General features: G+C 48.5%; 2 protein-coding genes across 4 annotated transcripts in view; one reads left to right on the forward strand and one right to left on the reverse strand.

The window, feature by feature from the left end:
- The first annotated feature begins 1,655 nt into the window (after positions 1 to 1,655).
- OAZ2 (ornithine decarboxylase antizyme 2) lies at positions 1,656 to 6,751 on the forward strand. Its single transcript, XM_060619652.2, is given in 6 exon segments — positions 1,656 to 1,723; positions 2,982 to 3,057; positions 3,059 to 3,139; positions 4,395 to 4,570; positions 5,462 to 5,547; positions 5,805 to 6,751. Coding segments are annotated over 6 exon segments (618 nt in total). The 3' UTR covers positions 5,936 to 6,751.
- Positions 6,752 to 10,569: 3,818 nt separating this feature from the next.
- Positions 10,570 to 21,460, reverse strand: part of ZNF609 (zinc finger protein 609) — a 210,248-nt gene continuing 199,357 nt past the window's right edge. For all 3 annotated transcript variants that reach the window (XM_060618304.3, XM_060618303.3, XM_060618302.3), the window contains 7 exons: positions 20,629 to 20,716; positions 17,602 to 19,942; positions 16,244 to 16,610; positions 14,221 to 14,396; positions 13,764 to 13,980; positions 13,072 to 13,150; positions 10,570 to 12,764 (listed from right to left, as the gene is read on the reverse strand). In XM_060618304.3, the coding sequence (XP_060474287.1) occupies positions 13,077 to 13,150; positions 13,764 to 13,980; positions 14,221 to 14,396; positions 16,244 to 16,610; positions 17,602 to 19,942; positions 20,629 to 20,716 (3,263 nt within the window). In that variant the 3' untranslated portion in view covers positions 10,570 to 12,764; positions 13,072 to 13,076. The remainder of the gene's footprint in view (positions 12,765 to 13,071; positions 13,151 to 13,763; positions 13,981 to 14,220; positions 14,397 to 16,243; positions 16,611 to 17,601; positions 19,943 to 20,628; positions 20,717 to 21,460) is intronic.

Below are 21,460 nucleotides of genomic sequence, written 5' to 3' on the forward strand. Positions count from 1 at the left end.
ATTGATTTTGTATCCTGCAACCTTACTAAATTCATTTATTCTAATAGTTTATTGGTGAAGGTGTTGAGGTTTTCTGTATAGAGTAGCATGTCATCTACAAATAGTGACCGAGTGCCTTGTATTTCTTTCTCTTGCCTGATTGCTGTTCATGCCCCTTAATTTCTTTAACCACCATGTATATACCCATCTTCCTGTTCTTCTCACTTCAGAAATGGCAATCAGGTTTTTTGAAAGAGAAGCAATTTGCCATTCACAGCAAATAACTAAAAGCAGATCCATTATGATGGACAATGAAGAGGGTTGTTGACTGTGATCTCCAGTCTCCTAGGTTTATCCTAAACTGTAGCTGTTTCTGGTAGGGAACTGGAAGTGGATCTCAGGATGGGGACCGGAAACACCCGTCCACCCTCACTCACAGACACTTGCTTTCTCATGCAGACTTTGTGGGGTAGGAGGAGGAGTTTCCAGGAGCCTTGTGTAAGAGTGGGAGAAGTAAATGATTTGTCACCTTGGAATAGACTTCTTGCATTTACTTTAAGAGGAGTGAACACATAGGTTAGTGCTGGACATAGGGCAGGCTCTAGGGATTATTTCTAGGAAGAAGACAAGGGGATTCTGGATCTAGAAAAAAGAATCCACCTTATTCTGATCATTTCATTGGGTTGGCCCCATTGCTTATGACATTTGCAAGTAAAAATTAGCTCATAATCAAGATGATGGTTGGAATGCCCATCAAGGGTTGAATGTAGCTCTCTCATCTAAAGACCAGGGAAGAATAATTTCTCTGGAAGTAGAAGTCTGAGATTGAGAAACTGGCACCAAAATTCTAGAAGTGCAAGGGCTTTGGTGATCTGGTTTTGTGAACCCATGCAGTTCTGGTATAAAAGGCTACATCTCATCTTTGTACCCCAGAGGAGAGGTCTGCCCAGTTCTTAGGTAGCTCCACTGACCTACAGGCAAGCCAGCTTTCCTGGTGGCTTTCAGTGGCCCAGCCTTCCTGGTGCTCCTGCAGGAACCTCAACAGAGGCCTGAAGTGGTCCCTAGGGAATGGGAACAGAACTTACTGTGGGGGGGTGGTGGTGGTGTCTGTGTGTGTACCTTTGCTTGGGAAAGCCCCCCCCCCCCCCCCCCCCCCCCGCCGGTCATAATTTTTTCTGGCTTGGATACTCTATTATTCTATCCCTTAACACATTGGAATGGGGGCATTATAATCGTTCTTTGTCCTCAGTAGAAAATAAGTCCAATAAGTCCCTCATTGGAAAGAGCATAATCCTCAGTCATGCTTCTTCTGCTTCTTCTGTTACTGAGGCTGAGTAGGGGAGATGAGGATGGCCTGAGGTTTTCCAGAGGAGGCAGGAAATGGTGCATGTGTTTTTTTTACCTCCAGGTGTTGATGCTGCTCCGGGCCCACTGACATTGCCCTGGGAACTCCATCTCCCAATGAAATTTCTAAGTGTAATTTCAGGCCCCTGGTTGAAATCCTTGAGAGAAAGGGGAGCTGAGCTAGAGCAGTGAAGGGTTTGGACTTTCTGTCTCAGCTGTCTCTTAGTACTGAGGATCTTAGCTGGATGCCCTTTGCGTTATTGTACCATTGCCGTGTTAGGTGTGAGTTCAGTTCTGTCACTCTGAGCCCAAGTGAAGAACTCAAATCCGGCATGCCGTATAAAGCAAATAGTGTGAAGAATGGGGCCTTGCATTATTTTGCAGCTGCCTTTTGGCGGGGGTGGGAGGGGGGGAGCCTTGACTTCTAGCATTTGATGATTTTTGTGGTGTAAATACTTCCCCCAGAGCCATTCAAGCTACCAGCATGACCTCATTAAACACACAGTTGGGAAGGGATGGGCACAGTCCTGTGAGCTGGCTCCAGCACCCACTGCAGTGTCCTCCTATATGTTACCCATTGCATTCCAGCTGCCTGCTGCCTGGGGTGTTGGGGCCAAGGGACAGACCTATTGCTGAGTTGTGTACATGCAGTCTGCTTCTTTCCCTGATTCACTTGCCGCTGTCCTGTGAAGTGAGCTACATCTCAGCTTAAGGAACTACTAAACTGGATTCAGAGAAGGCAGTGGAGCAGATCCGGAGCCCTGTAGGGTCCACCTGAAAATCATGGTGGCAGTAAGAGTACACACCTGGAGATCCACAGGGAGCTCCTTGAGGAGCCTTTCACCCTCTCTGATCCATCTGATTATTGGCTTCCTTACTTAGTTCCCACCAAATCTACCTTCTAGCAACACCCCATCCTTGATACACATGGACCTGAGTGTCCATACCAGTCGTGTCAGTATAATCTAAACACCCATGCCCTGGTTAGAGTCTAGCAAAGGGCAAGGAAGCCCAACATTTGGTGGCATACCAGGGACAAGCTCAGAACATAATACTCTGTACTATAGTGTACCTCTTATCTGGAAGCCAGATCCCTGGATTTAATTCAGTTCTTGACCGTGGAGAGATTTGGGTCATTGTCTTCTTGTTCAGTTCTTTTGTTTAGATTGGGGAGGAAAAGTGGCCTTGGGTCCTCAAGGACATGGTACCCCATCCATGTGGTATCTTGAGGCCTATATGCCTCTCCAGCCAGAAGTGATTGTATAGGTTTTGAGATTCTGTCACATAGGTTGTTGAGACACTGTTAGGGTAAGGAAAGGGACTGGTGGGGGTACAGGGTTCTAGGCCTTGAAGGCAAGCCAGGATCTGGTTCCTCTCAAGGTTTGTCAGTGCCACAGAGATTTGTTTGATGTTTAACAGGTGCTCCTCTGGTCAGGTATGTCCAACTGACTCCCTGAGCACTTCTGGGATTCCCTCTGCTTTCTACAGGAGGATGGGTGTGCTTTAAGAGGGCAGACTCCATCTGGAAGCTAAAGCCAAAAGGATGGGGGCAGTGGTGTAGTGCTTGTTTAGGGAGAACCGGGCAGGGGTTGGAGGGGATGTTGAGAGGAGTCTTCAAGTCTTGGTGTTTACAGTCTTACCTTCTCTGTCTCTTGCAGTAGTATTTTGCCTTTGAGTAACTGTCCCCAGCTCCAGTGCTGCAGGCACATTGTTCCGGGGCCTCTGTGGTGCTCCTGATGCCCCTCACCCACTGTCGAAGATCCCCGGTGGGCGAGGGGGCGGCAGGGATCCTTCTCTCTCAGCTCTAATATATAAGGTAAGGAGGACGCTGGGCTGGAAGGCTTGGAGCAGAGCCCTCTCGGATACCACTGAGCTGCTGCTTAAGGGCAGTAATTGCGGCCCTTTGGTCTTCCCTTAGGCCAGGCCAGTAGGGGATCGGGAAGAACTTTTTCAGTGGAGGCTGCCGTGTGGCTTTTGGGGAGTACTAGGAGGGGAGGATATGTGCACCAGCAAACACTGCCATCTTCTCAGCTTGGTGGTCAGCGCTTCAGTGCCGGTTCAGGGTCCTGAGTGGGTGGGAGAATGATGAATGGGAGGGGTGCAAGAACTCTTTTTGGTGTGACTCCTCGGTTTCTTTTGAAGTACCAAGGGCCAGGAGGAGCAGTTTTCCCATTGTCGGAGACTATTAGGCATTCTGCTGTCCATCCCATACTAGCCTGATAGGGGGCGGGCAGGTAGTGTAGCAGGGGGTAATGAGAAGGGGCTTTGCAGCTCCATCATCTGTCATCCTGGCAGCATAGGGTACATCCCAAGAGCTTAAGAGATTGCTGGCAGTCTGGCCTGAGAATGATCTGGGCTAGTGCAGTCAGCCCTTTGCTGCCTTTTAATCTCCTGTGGTTGAGGCCCAGAAGTTTAGCTTCTCCCTAAGATTGGCATTGAAAGGTCCCAGGGTGGCTGAGTTCTGGTCTCTTGAGACTGCCCAGGGGAGACAACATTGACCCTGCAGTCTAGCTGGAAGCAGGCTTTGGTTGAGCTGGGCCCCAGCCAGACCCTCACATATATTTTCATTTGTTGCTAATGTTGCTCTTTCAGAGAGAGAAGGGGAAGAAAGAGCATGATGTTGGGGTGGGGGACACACATGGGCTTAGAATCAGGGAGACTTGGTTTGAGTCTCAACTCTGCCATTTACTAGCTTGGGTCAGTTGCTTAATTGTTCTGGGCCCCAGTGTGTCAGATTTTAAATGGGGATATTAGTAACTACTTAACATACTTGAGGTGGTGATTGAAAAATGGGAAAGCACCTTGCACAGAACTTGGCATCTCATGGACATTTGGTAAATATTTCCTTTCCCATTATGCTGGCTTTTCGCTGCCATCAATTTGTCTTTGTGCCTGATGAGTGATGGATGGCTCTATTTAGCCAGCATGCAGCACTATATTTTCAGTGTGCTGTTTATCCCATGCTACCCTGAGATTGGCCCAAGAAGACTCCCAGGACCCACCTAGGTTAGGGGGCCTATAATGTGGCCAGAGCGGTAGTGATCTGGTCCTCTGATCTGATCTCCTCCCAGGACGAGAAGCTCACTGTGACCCAGGACCTCCCTGTGAACGATGGAAAACCTCACATTGTCCATTTCCAGTATGAGGTCACTGAGGTGAAAGTCTCTTCCTGGGATGCAGTCCTGTCCAGCCAGAGCCTGTTTGTAGAAATCCCAGATGGATTATTAGCTGATGGGAGCAAAGAAGGGTAAGGAGCAAGTGCTGGGGGAGGGGAAGGAGGGCCCATTCCAGAGAAAGGCATGTGCTTATTGGGGATAACAGATGAATTAGGGAGTCTGCCTTCTTCCCTAGCTCTAGGTTTCCCAAGCAGATAACATTTTGTACAAGTTATTTTTAGCCAGTAAAACAGGCCTGCCATAGGTTATAGTTAAAGGGAATCATTATCACATTAACCAAATCCCTGTCATTTAATCACCCCTTGGTTTGCTCTTCTCAGCAGACATTAAATCCCCCTTGAGCCACCATACAGTGATGCAGTTCAAAAGGCCAGGAAGCTCTGAGATACAGTGGGATTTCATTAGATTGGGCAAGGCCAGGCCCTCCAAGGCAGTCAGGTGTGTAAGAAACAGTCTTGTAGAGTTCTTTTTTTTTTTTTTTTTTTTGGTGTAGATTTTTGTTTTCTTTCTTTTTTTTTTAAATTTTTTTTATTTTGAAGATAGAGTTCTCTTGATGGCCCCTGTCTCTTGAGGAAATCCTTTTAGGCAGTGTTAGGACCCAGAGTCCATCTCAGTAGCAGCCAAGGTCATCAAACTTGGCAACTTTAGAAGACCCCTGAAAAACCAGGCTGTCTTGCTCGATCCCCTACTGTCTTGTGAACTGTGTTAGTGAAGTTGGTTAACACTGTTAATTTCAGATGAAGAATCCTTACTCCAGTAAGAGATAATCCAGTAACTTTTTTCTTTGGGATTGTGGCTTATTTTTTTCTGAACTCCAGCTCTCGAAATAAGAAACTTCTCCCTGGAGTTCCTTATTTATAATACTGGCTGTGAGCCTCAGAGAAGCCTTTTTTTTGAGGGTGGGGGGTGGAAAGTCTAGAGAGGTGGTAGTGGGCCTGAGTTGTTTTCTTTGCTTCTGGCAGATTGTTAGCACTGCTAGAGTTTGCTGAAGAGAAGATGAAAGTGAACTACGTCTTCATCTGCTTCAGGAAGGGCCGGGAAGACAGAGGTGAGGAGTCCAAACAGCCTGAGACCCACTGCCCAGACAGCGGGCAACTAGTGAGGGGAAAAGGGGCTTCTTATTGCGTGAAGTAGGGCTTTTGAGTTTGCCTTATAAACCCTGGGAAATCATAGGGGTGGGAGTGCTTTTGAAGGGTCTATATAAGTAAAGGTCTAGTACTTCTTTTATTGTAGCTTTGTTTCTTGTTTTCCTTTGATTTGAACCTACTCTTGGTTTATCAGAATCCTTTTTACACTCTCCTACAGCTCCACTCCTGAAGACCTTCAGCTTCTTGGGCTTTGAGATTGTGCGTCCAGGCCATCCCTGTGTTCCCTCTCGGCCAGATGTGATGTTCATGGTTTACCCCCTGGACCAGAACTTGTCCGATGAGGACTAATGGTCATAGAGGATGCTTTGCCCAAGAGCCACAGTGGGGGGAGAGGGGAAGTTAGGCAGCCCTGGGACAGAGGAGGGGGCTCCTTGCTGTCTAGGGAAGGACGCTGAGGGGCTCAGGGTGAGGGTTGCCTATTGTGTTCTCCGAGTTGACTTGTTGAAATTGTTTTCCATAAAGAACAGTATAAACCTATTATTCACATGTAATCACCAATAGTAAATGAAGATGTTTATGAACTGGCATTAGAAGCTTTTTAAACTGCGCTGTGTGATGTGCTCTATCTAGCCTAGGGGAGGACATTGCCTAGACGGGGAGGGACTGTCTGGGTTCAGGGGCAAGGCTTGGGGGGCTGGTGGACGGCACTGTCAGGCTCAGGTTCCCCTGCTGTTGTTGGGCTTTCTTTTTTGGTTTTTAAGACTGTGTATTTTCTTTCCTTGCTTCCTGTCAACCCAGGACTCCTGAATATAGGCTTTTCAGCCCCTGGGCTGTGTCCTTGAGTTTTTTGACACTCTACCTGGGCTCCTCTGTGTGCATTTGTGTCTGGTCTGGAGAAACCAGGTCTCACCCCCTCCTTCTTTACAGCTTAGTGTTGTTCTGGCATTTGGTTAAGCTGGCTTAATCTGTTTAATGTTATCAGTGCATTTCAAATAGGGGCATTGAAGTTCACTCCCACCACCAGGGCTTCTTTGGGGTGCCTGGGCCTTAAAACACTAGCCAAACTCCCAATTTGCAAATCATAGCCAGGAGTTCTTGCTCCTGGCTGTAGGCCCAGGACCCAAGGTGTCTCTTTCCTAGGGTCACAAAGAGCAGAGAGGAAGAGGAATAAGCAACTCAGGGCCTGGGGGTTGTGTGGGAATCTGCTCTTAGGGACTGGATGCCTTTGCCTGGCCGAACATAGTGCTGACTGCCCCTCTTCTCAACAGGTTCTGAGTAGTGCCTGAGACCCTGCCCCATAGGGCTTAGGGGTGGGACTGGGGGTGTAGAAGTGGCCTGCCCTTTTCTGTTTTCACTGAACAGCTCATCCTAAGGGGGGAGGAAGGGGGGAGAGATCTAGATTGGGTGAGGGGGGGTGGGGGTGTCAGGGAGGCAAGTGTGTTGTGTTACTGTGTCAATAAACTGATTTAAAGTTGTGGTTGGTCTGTTTTTCATTCCTGTACCAGGACCAGCTTTCTACCACTACTCTTTTGAGTCTAGAGCCTAACGTAGCAGGGGTGTGATACATGCTTCTCAGGAAAAGCGCTGCAGTGCTGCATCAGGACAGATAAACCAGCTGAGGCTTCTGGGGCCACCATTATACTGCAAAACACAGTTGCTAGGAGCCTGGGACAAACTGCCAGTACCCCCCTAGAGAGGTATGTACACATCTGCTTCATCCAGAATAGAGTCTATACCCAGGATCCAGGTTGTTCTTAGTGTTTTCCTTTTGTATAGGAGGCTGGGTCCTGAAACTGGGTTTCGGCTTTTGCATGGAGATGCCTGACATTCCCATTTCTGGAGGTGTTTGAAGGAAGCAGCACATACCTTCCCTAGAAAGGTGTGGCTGCCATTCCCCTTGCACCACCAGCTGGATGAGTAAGCTCTCAGTGGCACTGTAGGGAGCTAGGTTCCCCCCCCCCACCCCCCTTTGAAAGTAGGCTACACGTGGGGAGCTCGAATTCAGAACCCTTAGATCAAGGGTCACATGCTGTACCAACTGAGCTAGCCAGGTGTCCCTTAAATTTTTCAAGGGCTTACTATCATTTTTTTCTCTTTTGCTTCTGTTTTCCCAAGTGATGGACAGGTTTTTCTTCCTATAGCTTTGGAACTATCCGCTGTTGAGCTGTGGCTGTCCTTAGTTTTTCTGAGTCTTTGGCCCATTTTCACAGTGTTCTGTGTGGCACTTGTGTTTTCACACTGGCCAAGTTACTAACTTTGGACTCCACCTGATATTCATAAAAGTGAGCGCAATACCTCCATCTTCTATGGTATTAGGGGAAGGTCTGGGGCTGGATATTCAACGGAAATGGGAAGGACTTAAATCTGTCCTCCATGGATATAACCCCTAGAGGCAGCGAATGAAAAACAGTCACTGCTGTGAGATACCTACAGCAAAGGTCCGCATGAATGCGGACATTGGCCAAGTTAATGTAGGCAGTTTAGGATTATGTTGAACTCAGACTTGGGGAATCTCCAAGACAGGAATAAAGAACCAAGATCAAACTCAGTCCTTCAAACTGATAGGGAACAAACACATCGGAGGTTCTGCTGCCATCTGCTGATGGACCCCCTTCAATACAGCTAGAGTTAGAAGCGTTGAATTGGAAACCCAGGCCCTCAGTTAAGCTTTTCTTTTGGAAAAAAAAATTTTGCTAGATAGGACCTCTGGCAGGAAAGAAATATGGTACCCAAAAGCTGCACTCCAATCAAAAAAGTAACTTAGAAGGTGTTAATATTTTGAGGGGTGATGGGATGGGATAGGGAGGATATGTGAAAGGCAAACTAAGTCTAAATTTAAGAACAGGGACATTAAAAACTTTATTCAATAAATACAACAAATAATTTAAAAATATACTTCAATTCCAAAGCCAATTAAGAAAAGGAAGTAGAGAGAAAGGGGAAAAAAAGGGGAGCAGGAGATCAGAGGAAAAGGAGAAAATTCAAGAGGCAGAACAATGGTTTGGTTGGGCTGTGTTTCAGAATATACCACCCTCTGAAAGTCTGATCAAATGCTCTGGACTCATAAATCCTTAGCCCTTGTTCTGATGGGGTAGCCATAGGAGTCCTCCAGCCAGGAATGATTCTCTGGGCTCTGGATCAGAGCACTCTGGAGGCTGGAATTGGGGAGGGGGATTAGGGGACAGTTTCTCACTCATTCCTAAAAACCATCCGTTCTAACTCCCAGGCAGTTCAAGTAGTGCAAAGTCTTAAACAGAGAGTTCCCAGCTGCATAGTTTCACAAGTGAGTGTCCAAAGCCAGGGCCTCCGGGGGGATAGACCTCAGGGTACTTGAGGGGTCCAAAGCCACTTTGGTGAATGGGGTCTAAGGGGGAAGACAGGAGAGGCCAGGGCACAGGATAAAGCCCTGGATAAGCCAGTGGCCAAGCTGGAAAACACCACTGGGCAAGAAAGGGCTCAAGGGCAGGTAGTCTGGACACTGGATTCAACAGTTTGCCATCAGCCAGGGAAGGTAGAGCTGAGGATGCATATGGAGCAGGACCAGGAAGATCAGGAAAGCTGGGGGAAAACAGAAAAGCAGGGAAGGAGGAGGAGGCAGCTCAGCAGCAAACTCCCAAGAGAAATAACCAGCAGCCCTCACAGATTTGTGATTGTCTCTTAAAAAGATTTATTTTCTCTTCTTGCCTGAATGTACAAAGGCAAAAAGAGTACAGTTTGTATATATATATATTTATATATATATATATATAAAAAACAAGGAACTTGGTAATGTACACTTTACAGAAGGGAAGAATCAGGAAGACTGAAATTAAATCCAACAGAGCAACGCCAATGGAACAAAAGCTATGAACAGCAACACTGCCCCTCCAGCCCGGGCCTCCAGCTCGCCCCAACCTGCTCCCAATGGGGGGCTGAGCACCAAGGCAAGCGGGTGGGCTGGGGCAAGAGGGGCTGGGGGCGGGGCCTGGGAGGGGCTTGATCCCAGGAGGGGCCCATGGCAGAGGATCATCAGAGAGCTTCCTGGGATGCCCTAGTAGTAAAACAAATGACAAAGGCCCAGAATTATGGGGCCAACTAGCTGCCCAGTTAAATCACAGGGGCAGGAGAGTAGACATTGGGATGGTAACAGGGTACACAGCATAATGAGCAACAAGGGTGACCTCAAAGCCCATGTACAGTAACTCTAGCCCTTCTACAGTCTCACCCTCCCACCCCCAAAACCACATCCTCTCACCCTCCCCTTGGAGCCCGGAGAGAATATTCAAGAGTCACCATTTCATTTCATGGGGTGCCTTCTTAACCATTCTGCCTGTGGTCATTTGACCTGGAGACATGTGGAGGGAATGAGGTAAGAGAAGGGAACTTCGTACATGTACACGTACATGTACAGGCAGGGAAGGGGGATGAAGGAAACCGGCACACCTTAAGTGAGGAAGCAGATGTGAACCCTAAAGAGCAGCTCTCCCAGCCCTGGCTGTCCTAACTGGGGATGAGGCTCCCTCCCTGTAGGTCCTCTGTGTGGAGCCCCGGTGAATGAGGTTTGTGAAGGGGCAGAGGTGGCTCATAGAGAGCTTTGGTCTGGTGGTCTTGGTCCCAGCAAGCTATTCCAGCCTTTGCTCATGGGGTGGAATCCCTGCTGAGTGTCTCATCTCTCTGAGCAAGTCATGGGTGCCACAGGTACTCCTACCTGTGTGCCTCCTCTCCATAGAGGCTGGAGGTGGACAGCAGATCCTTCACTCAGCACTTGTCAAGGATCTCTACTTCCTTCGTTGATGCAGCTGCTGCATGTTATTTCAGGGAGGGAAGACTGGACCTGGCAAGGAGCAGGGACCAGGAAAAGACAGTGCTATTCTGCCATTGTTGCTTTCACCTGCTCTTCTGGGAGCTCAGCTCCTACGCTTCTAGGGAGACTTGGATATAAGGATCAGAGAGCCAAATGTTTCTTTGTAAGGAAAGAAAAAAAAAAAATTCCCTTCAAGTTCCTCTTCTCTGTGTTACAGAACCAAGTGGAAGGGGCAGGAATGTGGGGCCAGGCCTGCCCAGTGGGAAAGAAAATTACTCCAACGGTTTCTTTACAATATGTACAGAGCACGCTGTAAGCCAGCGCCACAGTTACAAAACACATAACAATATTTAAAAACAAACAGCAACAGAGATGGGCCCTTGGCTCCACCCCACAGGAGTCTGGGAGGGTACAGTCAGGCTGAAATTCAGAGTCATCCTCTTGGTGGGGGTGACTCAGGTTAGGTGGGGTGAAGGTGCCCAAACCAACTACTTCCATGGATGAAAGGGAAGTCACTGCCCAGAGCCCTGCCCTCTGGGTTTAGCAGGAGGCCGAGGGAATGATGGGGAAAAGGGAGGCTGCTTGGGGGCCTGCAAAGTGGTCTAAAACAGTGGGTTTTGGGGAAGGATTCAACCCAACTTGAACAAAAACAACTGACATGAAAGCCTAGAGGAGAGGTCTATAGGTGAAAGGGGCTCCTCTTGGGCAAACGACCCTAAGCCAGGGCTCTTGGAAAGCAGCCTCTGCTGGGCATTGTGCTTATTGTCTTCCACCCCCATGCCCCAAATGGAGTCCGAGCCAAGTCCTTGCTCTTAAATGGTCACTTTGGCACTCTGGTCACAAATACCCCTCTCTAGCCTTAGGCTGGTGTATGTCAGTCTTTCTCAATCCAGAAGGTCAAGGAAAGATAGCCAAGGAGAACAAAGGGATGATACCTCAAAAGCAAAATAAGAGCTAAAGCTCCTCATACCTTGGGGAAGAAGTGACTCCAATAAAGCTACCAAATCATGGTCACTTTCCCAGGGCAAAGAGCATAAAGCTGGGTTGGTAGACTGCATTTCTAAGGAGAGCAGAGAAATGTCTGCTGCCTCATAGCACAGCTCCACTGAGTACACTCTGGCTCTGAGGAGTAATGGCTTGGATGTGTTATCCCAGGGTCTAAGGAACCCGTAACTTTCCATGGCCAGTGGCCCCTAAAACAAAAACGTGTGTTAACAAAGAAACACAGCTGATATTGGCACACGTGGGGTTATAGATTGAGCTATATAAAATCATGTACTTGTATACAGAGGAACTGGGCTGTATATATTTGTGGCCCTAAATGAGGAGGATACTCAGATGGCTGAATGGACAGGACACCTCTAAGAACTGCTGGGTGCTCCCAGGGCCTCCCTCCTGGGCCTTGCCCGAAGGTGACCTGGCAGACTCCAGATCTCCCCATGCTGGGGGGAATACTATTTTACCTGCCTGAGTCTTAAGAGCCAAGCAGTGGAAAAGAGAAGGAGAGATCAGCATGGGGATCCCCCTGGGAAAGGCACCAAGGGGTAAGGAGGAGAGAGAGAAAAGGGCAAGGAGTTGGGGGCTTAGAAGCAGCAGGACTTAGTGGGGATGCAGGTTCTTTTTCACAGACTCCATTCATGCTCCAGCTCACTCCCAAGTATCCCTGGGGAGCCCTGTGCTGGTGTTGGGACCTCAGCCCTCTGCCTGACAGGTATCCCAGGGCCATGGTGGGGCAAATGCCTTGGTCTTCCTTTCCAGGCTAGGCTCTGAGCATTTATATGTGCTCACATGAGAGGGGAGAAGTCTTCATGGGTGAAGACTTTGTTTTCACAAGTACAGAGAAAACAGCCCCCAATTTCTTTCCTGAGATTCTAATTCCTCCACATGCTGCCAGTTCCCAGGGCCCAAACTGCTGGGGAGATGCAGGATCTGGTGATTGTGGTAATGACAGTGACAGGGGTATGGCTGCTGTGCTGTCTTCAGACCTTACCCAGTACTTGTGAGTCCCTCCCTGGGGGGTGGGGGTTGGCACTGCTCTGGCAGCTGACCAGGGGCTTGGGGAACGGAGCAGTTACTTCTCTGGGCTGAGGCCATGTTCCCCTGGTTGCTCCCCGTGCCTTCATCTCCACAGAGGCCACAACAGTCTCAACTGTGGCCGAGAGAATAAATATTTTTGCTAAGTACCAGCTCTCCAGCTCCTGAGGAAGAGGGAGGGTTGGGGAGTCCAGGGATCTGGTGGAGGTGAGATAGCCAAGGGTCTGCCTTCGGTCATGGTGGGAACGGCAAACAGGATGATCAACACCATTTAACTGATGTCTAAATGGCACCTCCAGCACCTCCTTGGGTGAGCCAGTCCGGGCCCGTGAAGCTGACTTTATCCGGGCACTTGGTGTTCTGCAAGGGAAACATGGACAGATAACCAGGCACTCAGCCTTTTGGCGTAACAACCACAAGGTGGCGCTCCGAGAAAACGAACTGCAGGGAGGCCACTCCTGGCCCCGAGGGGACACCTGTGTTCCGCGGCTCTCCTCAGACGCACATGGCTTAATGGGAGGCTTGTACAAGAGGCTTGGCCGGCGGTCCACCATTTCCAGACCACTGACCCCGCATGGCTTTCCCTCACCTAGGCTCCACAGGGATTCTGTGATACCTATCAACTATCCCTGTTCTAGGTGTTGTCCCCAATTAAAAAGTGACTTACCATTCTCACCTCCGCGGGGGTGGGTAGAGTGAGGGAGTGGAGCCTTGCTGGCTGGCAACAATGGCTGTAGAAGAAAGCCCTGAGTGAGAGAGGACGGCATGTTTAGTGTAACTCTCCCAGAACTCTCTGATTAAACACTTTCTCTTTATTAGATGGGAGGGTATTGGGAGGAGTTTCTCCTTAAATTCCTGGCTCCACTGAGTTTTGGGGTGCTGACAGAATAAAATCTGACACTTGGCCAGAGAGAGTGGCTGCGGATAGTGTAGTAAAGCTCTATTTTTCAGCTGCTTGTTTCTCTCTGGCTGTGGGAACACCTGGTCCTTATTCTTCTGAATATCAAAGCCAATTTTCTAGAGGAGTTTGAGAGTCCCTAAGCTCCAAGGGAGGAAATAAATGTCATATGCTTTAATGACTGTCTGCAGGAGGCTAAGATCCTGGGCAGATTAGAAGCTCAACAAGAGACAAAAAAAGGATTCTTGCTGGGGGTCCTGTGCTGTAGGCGATGCTACTATGCTACTGGGATGGAGTCAAAAAGATAGGTGGTGGGGGGGTGGCACCTGGCTGGCTTAGTCGGTAGAGCATGAGACACCTGATCTTCAGGTTGTGAGTTCAAGTCCCATGTTGGGTGTAGCGACTACTTAAAATCTTAAAAAAAAAAAAAAAGAAAAGAAAAGTAGGGAAAGGAGGCTTACCTGCTGCGTAGGGTAAGTTGTACTGTGCTGGGAGCAACGAGTACCCCAAATGGTGGTGGTGGTGATGTGTGGACATCAGGCGCTGAGAAGGGGAGGTGCGGGGCCGGTCTACACTTCTTTCACCCCCGCCTGCTCCCCCGACGCTGCTACAGCTGCCACCACCCCCAACCACCCCACAGCCTCCCCGATCTCTCTCCTGAGACGTTTTATCACTTATCTGGAAAAAAAAAAGCAGACACAAAGCACTGTTGTGAGACACACACACGACAGCAAGATGCTCTGAGCCCACACTATGACTCCTTACAAACACAGGACACCTAAGAATCATGGAGTTGCCTGGTGACGCCAGTGTCAAAGTCAGCCAGGCTGCACTGTAGTTAAGACCTGCGCTTGCCCACCTTCTCCCAGAGCCTGGATATGGCCTTCCTGGGTTCTGGGAGCAGCCAGTGCCACTCACCGTGGGAGACTTGCTCTTGTAGTGACTGGCGTGCTGCTGCAAGATGTCCAGGGCTTTGGACTCTGAGCTGGATTTACAACTGACACTGGGGCTGGCTCGTGCCTTGTCAGCATCTTCACCCCCTGAGACTTTGCTGCCATATGGGGAGAAAGAGTAGCTGGAAGGTAGGTAGGAACCTGGGGAAGGAGAAATAAAGCAGTCAATGAGAGAAGTAAAAGAAAGAAGCTCTGCTTTGGTGAACCCGGTTAGGGCAGGCATCAGCTTTCCTAGGCAGAGGCTGAGATGTTTCCCCCTACGGTGTCTTCAGGCTGAAACTTTTAGTTTGTCCTTTCTTTACTGAGCTTTAGAGGCAAAACTAGCTAAGGGATATTAGGAACAGGGTCCTCAACTTCTGGGGAGTCAGCTCCGCTAGAGCCCTAGTGATTTATCTTGGACGGGCATTACGGTGAAGTGGAAAGATCACAGGATTTGGAGTCAGACAACCTTGGTTTTGAATGCACCTTTCTTGAGACTTACCAGCTGGGTAGCCTTAAGCAAATTAACAACTTTCTGAGCTTCAGTTTCTTTCCCATCAAAATGAAGACACCAATACTTATTCCATAGGGAAGATGAAATAAGATAATGCACATAAACCACCTAGCACAGTGTCTGGCCCAGAGCAGGCGCTCAGCAAGTGGAAATATTATTTTTATATGGACAGATGGGGTAATAGGGAGAAAGGAACACCACAGGGGACACAATTTCCTAGCTCTGTTTGAAAAGCTTACTGGTGCCTTATAACGTTCTGCCAGGGTATCAAGACTGTTTAGGCTGCTCTCCAATAGGGAGGTGGGAGCTCTGAGGAGTGAAAGAAGTGCTCTCTTACCCCAGAAGCATCCCACATGGCTCTCTGGGCAACAGAAACCAGTGAGTGCAGTTGAGGACCATTTTCTTCTAACAAGTTAAATATGTACACCCCTACAATGTGCCCTTCCCCAAGAAGTCATGGGCAGCAGTATAAAGAGCTTATTTTTCCCAAGCTGAATGTTTTCTATTGGACTTCCCCTCCATTCTGATTTCAAACAGCTCTTCCTCTCTCCCACTGCCTTCCAAACCTTGCAGCTGAACCTGTCTTATAAATGAATACATGCATTGCCCTGGTTTGAATTTTATTTGTTCCATGTGTCTCTCCTGCTACGATTAAGTTGAAGCTCCTTAAGAACTAGCCCTGTTTCTTTTGTATTTCTACATTGCAAAATGTAGAGTATGTGTTTAAAATAATCCCAGCTTAGGGGCGCCTGGGTGGCTCAGTCGGTTAAGCGTCCGACTTCAGCTCAGGTTACGATCTCGCGGTCTGTGAGTTCGAGCCCCGCATCGGGCTCTGGGCTGATGGCTCAGAGCCTGGAGCGTGCTTCTGATTCTGTGTCTCCCTCTCTCTCTGCCCCTCCCCCGTTCATGGTCTGTCTCTCTCTGTCTCAAAAATAAATAAACGTTAAAAAAAAAATTTTTTTTTTAAATAATCCCAGCTGAGAGAAGATGGTAGTGGTTTAGTGCGAGTTTTGCCTTCAGTTATCCAGGAAAATGGACTACAGAGGCAAGCCTCTAGCTGGAGCAAGGGAGGGAGAGGTGGTCTCACAGATTGTAGTTTGGGGTCATTCAAGGAGCTTGGGGCTAGACTGACCACTCACAGAATGTTACATTCAAAACAGGGCAGTCATCTATCTGAGTTTCAATAAGCGTTAGGGCCTGGGGTGCCTGGGTGGCTGAGTTGGTTAAGCATCCAACTTCGGCTCAAGCCATGATCTCACAGTTCGTGAGTTCGACCCCCATGTCAGGTTTTCTGCTGTCAGTGGAAAGCCCACTTCACATCCTCTGTCCTCTTCTCTCTCTGTCCCTCCGCCGCTCTCACTCACTCTCTCAAAAGTAAATGAACATTAAAAAAAAAAAAAGCCTTAGAGCCATGCAAGAATACTCTGGATCTGAAATCTGTGCTTCATTTCCCCTCCCCGTTAATAGAGCACAAGTGGGAAGAAGGGTGCTGTACCTGGGTAGTTCTGCATCATCACAGCAGGCATGCCCCGGTAGCTGGGGTGGTTGGGGTCATAGGACTGGCTATAGGAGTAGCCGTGCATGTAAGGGATGTAGGACTGGTGCTGGGTGAGGGGGGAGGACACAGGCACATGGACACTTGGCCGGGGCTCCTTGCTCCCGAGGCGGGATTCCTCAGACGTGGGCAGCTTGCAGTCACTACTTGTGCTTTCCTTCCCATCCTCCTTGGGGGCAGAGTCCTTACTCCGATTCCTTTCTTCCTTCAATTTGCGGTCCCGCTCCTCTTTCCACCGCTCATCCTCTGACTTGATGTCCGAGTACTTGGCAGGATAGACATACGTCCACATCCGGGGCTCTGCTTCCTACAACAGTCACAGAATGAGCACTGAATGTTGTATAGGTTAAGAGAGAGACTTCAAGTTCGAGGTCGCAGCAGAAACACCAGAGCAGCTAATGCTAGACACCGGGGCAGAATATTTACAATTAACTCTGGTCCCTCCTGCTTTTTTAAAAAAGCTTGCCCCCCTCCTTGCCCAAAAGGAAACAAGATGTGGAGAAGGAAAAGGAAAATCCATCAGTGGGTCTTCTCTAGGAGAGAATATGCATTCTGGGGAAAGGAGTCCTTGAATAGAAGAAGTTGCTCCTTTTCCAAGGAATTTCAGGTTGTTTCACTTCTTTAGAGGAAGCTCCGGAGCAGAGAGGTGTGAGTGTTGCCCAGCTCAGAGGAGGGAGGTCTAACTGTGGCACTAAGAAGAAAGGGAAGACTTTCTAAATCTCATGAGCAGAGCATGACGTGAGACCAAGTTCTCAGTTCTAAGTTTACCTACAAAATCTTTTTTTTTCTTTTTAAATTTTATTTATTTAAGTAATCTCTACACCCAACGTGGCTTGAACTTGCAGCCCTGAAATCAAGAGTAGCATGTTCCACCGACCGAGCCAGCCAGGTACCCCTCTATAAGATCTTTTCGAAAGTAACTCAGTCTGAGTAGTAACTTACTCTAGAAAATGGAGAGATCACCACTCCACACAACCAAATAGTGGAAGAAACACCGACTAGGAACTGAGCTACCTGGGTTCTAATCGTGGCTCTGCTAGTGAAGTCACAAGTTACCCTACACAAATCAAGCTAACTTACCTTGGTCTCTCTTGTCAAATGGAAAAAACACCTTTTACTGACGTAACCGTGCTTTTTAAAAACATGAAAATGATTTACAAAGGTAAAGAATCTTTAAAATTACAGATTTCTCCCGCCAATATGTATGCTGCTGACACCCTACATAAGGAGAGCCCTGACTTGTGAGAAAGAGACAAAGACTATCAAACTGTGTTTGTGTTTCCTCCCAGAATAGTTACCTGTCGGTACCAGAGTATTGGATCCACCTCTGCCTGTCGGCCACACTCAGCGCCTGTCTTAGCCTCAGAGGCCTCCTTGCCTAGGTGGCTGGCCTCACTCAGCTTCACTTTAAGTCCTTCCGGGGCCTGGTTGGGCAGTTTGGAGGAGTCGTCTAATTTGGGAATAATGACTGATTTGGCAGGGTCAGCCCCTGGCTCCTTGGCCTTCCCGGGTCCTGACTTGACCAGGTCTGTCAGGCTGGGCGCCTTGGTGAGAGTTGGGGGAATCGACGGCTTTTGCTTCCATTCTTCCTTGAGTGCCGCCTCCCGCTCCTTTAGGCCCAACTCCACCTTCTTGTCCAGTCCCCGCTGCTGCTGCTCCAAGCTCTGCCGTTTCTGCTGTTCCTCATATTGCTGCCGGTAGGCTGTGTTAGTGCTCAGGAGGTGGGTGTGGTAACTCTGGTCGCTGTAGCCATACGGGGGCACGTAGGCATACTGGTTGTAGTACAGAGACTGCATGTACATGTTGGGACGCTGCTGGATGACGGAAGGCTGCTGACTGGAGCTGCTCAGCTCTGGTTTCTTCTCGTCACAGACATCGTTCTTCGCTTTCCCCTCTATGCTCTCAGGCTCCTCATCCTTTTTTGTCTTCAGAGCTTGGCTCTCCACTCCTGCCTGGCTGCTGGGGTTCAGAGCCCCTGGGCTAGACTGTGCATAACTCGGAGAGTAGTAACTCTCAAAGCCTTGATAATACGGCGAGTCTTTGCTCTGTGGCTGAGGGGGAAAAAGAGTTTTCTTAGCCCCTTCCTTAACCAAGTGTTCAGGGTCCTTTGATTTGACGCTGTCCACTTTGCCCTCCCCATCCTCCCCAGCATCAGATATGTCGGAGTATGCAGGGCTGTTGGTTTTGACCGAGTTGGCTTCGGCTCCGTTCTGGGTCACTACATGTAAGGGAGTCAGGGGCTGGGTAGGAGTAGTGCTGTCTATGCGGCTGCTGCCTCCAATTGAAGGGCTGGGGGCATTGTCCGTGAAGCTGTAGATCTTGTCAGCTTCTGCCTTGATGCTAGCCAGTCGGCTCTGGTGGGGGTCTGATGAGCCATTCAGGAGCCCCTCCATTTTCATCCCATCTCCCGAGGAGTCCCTGAACGGGCTTTTGCCTTCTTCTGCTCGACACACCTTCCCAGGGGTCAGAGGACTTTCGAGTTCCTTTGAGGACTCCTTCTTTTTTTTGTCTTTCTTTTTCTTGTCCTTGGCTGGGGTCAAGGCAGGGTTGACTGTGAAAGGTTCTCCCATCACAGTGGGCTTGGGCTGAATAGGCTTGAGTTGAGGACTGTTGGGCATGGCTTGGACCACTGTGGTGGTCAAGCCTGAGGAGGAGCCTGGGCTTGCTGCTGTGAAGGTGGCTGTCTGGAAGGTGTAGATTTGCTGTGGAGGGATGGCAGGGGCAATAGGCCGCGCTGACTTTAAGCTTTTGGAAGGAATCTTTTCAGGCTTCAAACTAGAGGGTTTTTTACATTTTTCTTTTTCCATACACTTCCTTTCTAAAGAATCAAAGGCATCATTGCTTGTTTCATCCATTACTGAGGGTCCATCATCAGAGCCATCATTAGATAAGGCCCCAAGGTCTGTGTCCCCTTCCCCACTAAGCTTTTTCTTACAGAGGCCTTTTGTGCTGAATTTGCTTGAAGGAGAAGGGCTGTGGGGCTCTACGAGCCGAACTTTGGGGGTAGCTGAACGGGCAGGGGACAAGGAACCTTTTTGTGAGACGGATGCACCATTGCAGCTCCCAAGGTCTGCATGGAGGGTGGGCTCCTCTCCATATTCACTGTCTCCGTCTGCTTCCGGCTTGCTGTCATCGTCTGTGTGGGCATGAGCTTGGTGGTACTTAAGTCCATTGATGTGCTTATACTTTTTGTTGCAGTTTGGGTGGGGACAGTCAATCAGGACTGGGGAGGGACAATTTCTGTCTAGAACAGTGGGTTCAACCTTGGTCCCAGGGAGGGGACCAGTGGCTGAGCCCATGGAATTCGTACGGACACGCTTGCTCCCTTTGGAGTCCTCTGAGCTGGAATTCAGCTCCATGTCTGAAAGCGGTTTGTTTTTCCGCTTATTAGCTGAGGAAGGGCTGGCCTTGACATCCTCAGAGGTGCTACTGGCAGGTGGGCGATGCTCTGAAGAATTTTGGCTGCCCCGACGGCCTTTGCTATTGGCTCCTGCTCGGGTTTTGCTGCTGCTGCTGGTCCCTTTGCTGTCAGAGGCAGTGGCTGTCTCATTGACAGGTGTGTTACTGTTGGGACGCATGCGTTTGCCTCTGCCCCGGCCGTTGCGCATTTCCAAGTCACTGGTGGGGGAGTCACAGAACCTTGGCAAAGGGCAAACACAACAAGATATTGTTAAGAAGAGAAAACACCTTCAAACCAGTTTAGGTGCCTCCAGAACTGTCCAGATGGTAACTATCATTTTCAATGAATATGACTTGTTAAAGGAACTTTTGAAACCATGGGAACTGCGTTAAGTGGTGAGCTCCTAGGGTGCTATCTGCATGCTAGCTGTACATCATTCCCCAACATTTGAGTTCCCCAAACCCTGGCAAACGGGGAACAAGCTGTAGAGTGCCATTCACTGCGATGTCAACCTGAAAGGTCCTTGTGAAACACACATAGTCCAGTGTTCTTAAAACTGCAAATGTTCTTGAGGTTAAACTCCTGAGAAAAAGCTACTATCAAAAAGCATCATCAATAAATGTTTGTTCACCCGTAGGCGGACTCGATGGCCTTAGTCTCAAGGTGACTACTGGTAGAAGCCAGAATTCAATAATTTCACCCAAAGGCTTATTAAACAGGATCTCCTCCCCATTCCTACCCAACCCACCAACGCCTAATTGATTTATTCTTGAATGCAGTGCCTTCCTCATCTCTACACCATCATAGTCTTGAAAAGTTAGGTGTCTTAAAAGCTATCCAACTCTAACAGGAAGAAGGGATAAGAAGGGATCACCGATTAGACCGGTTCAGACTAATATTCACCAAAAAGCTGTAAAGTGCTTACCTGGGGGGTGCCCAATCATGCCGCGTGCAGTCAAGAAGTGTGCCTACATAGGTCTTGTTCCTCCATGTTACATTTACCACCAACATCCCTGGAAGACAAGAAGATTCAGATACAGACAAGGGAAACCCTGCTGGCCACCGAGAGGAATACTTTTCATTTGAGGAGCATTCTGGTTCCTGGAGGAGGATTTAGGGTTGCTCTGGGTCCCCATGAGACAAGCAGGACTGGGCCAATATACCATTATGGAAACTGCCTACTTAGCTCAATGGATTTATAGGATTTAGTGCCATACTTACATCAGATTTCTCTTTTAAAGTATAAAACATCATGGTTACAAAAAGCACTCTTTACTGTATTTTCAAACTTTGTATATTGATGGGATCATGCTGGGGTGTAACTTAAGTTACTTAAGTAAAGTTAACTTAAGCTTCTCACATAACATTACAAACTTGAGATTTATCTATGTTGACATGAAAAGCTTAATTAACTTATTTTAACTGTGCTCATGAAGGACACTGTATGATTTGACCATAATTTACACATTCTCCTACTGATGGGTATTTAGGGTATTTTGAGCATTTCACTCGGGAATAATTTCACAATGAACATTCCTGTCATGTTCATATTATTAAAAAATGCTTTTGGGTGGATAATATAGTCATATTCCAAAATTCAAACAGTAGCAGACAAACCCCAATATGAATGAAGTGTTTCCTCGTATCCCTGTTTTGCAGCCTTCTGGTGCCTCCATTCAGAAATATCCATGGATATCCATGTGTTCCTCCAGAGATATTTTATACATTTATAAGCAAATATGCTTATATGTTCTTCC

This window comes from Panthera onca, chromosome B3 (genome assembly GCF_046562875.1).
Source record: "Panthera onca isolate mPanOnc1 chromosome B3, mPanOnc1 haplotype 2, whole genome shotgun sequence".
Classification (NCBI taxonomy): Eukaryota; Metazoa; Chordata; class Mammalia; order Carnivora; family Felidae; genus Panthera; species Panthera onca.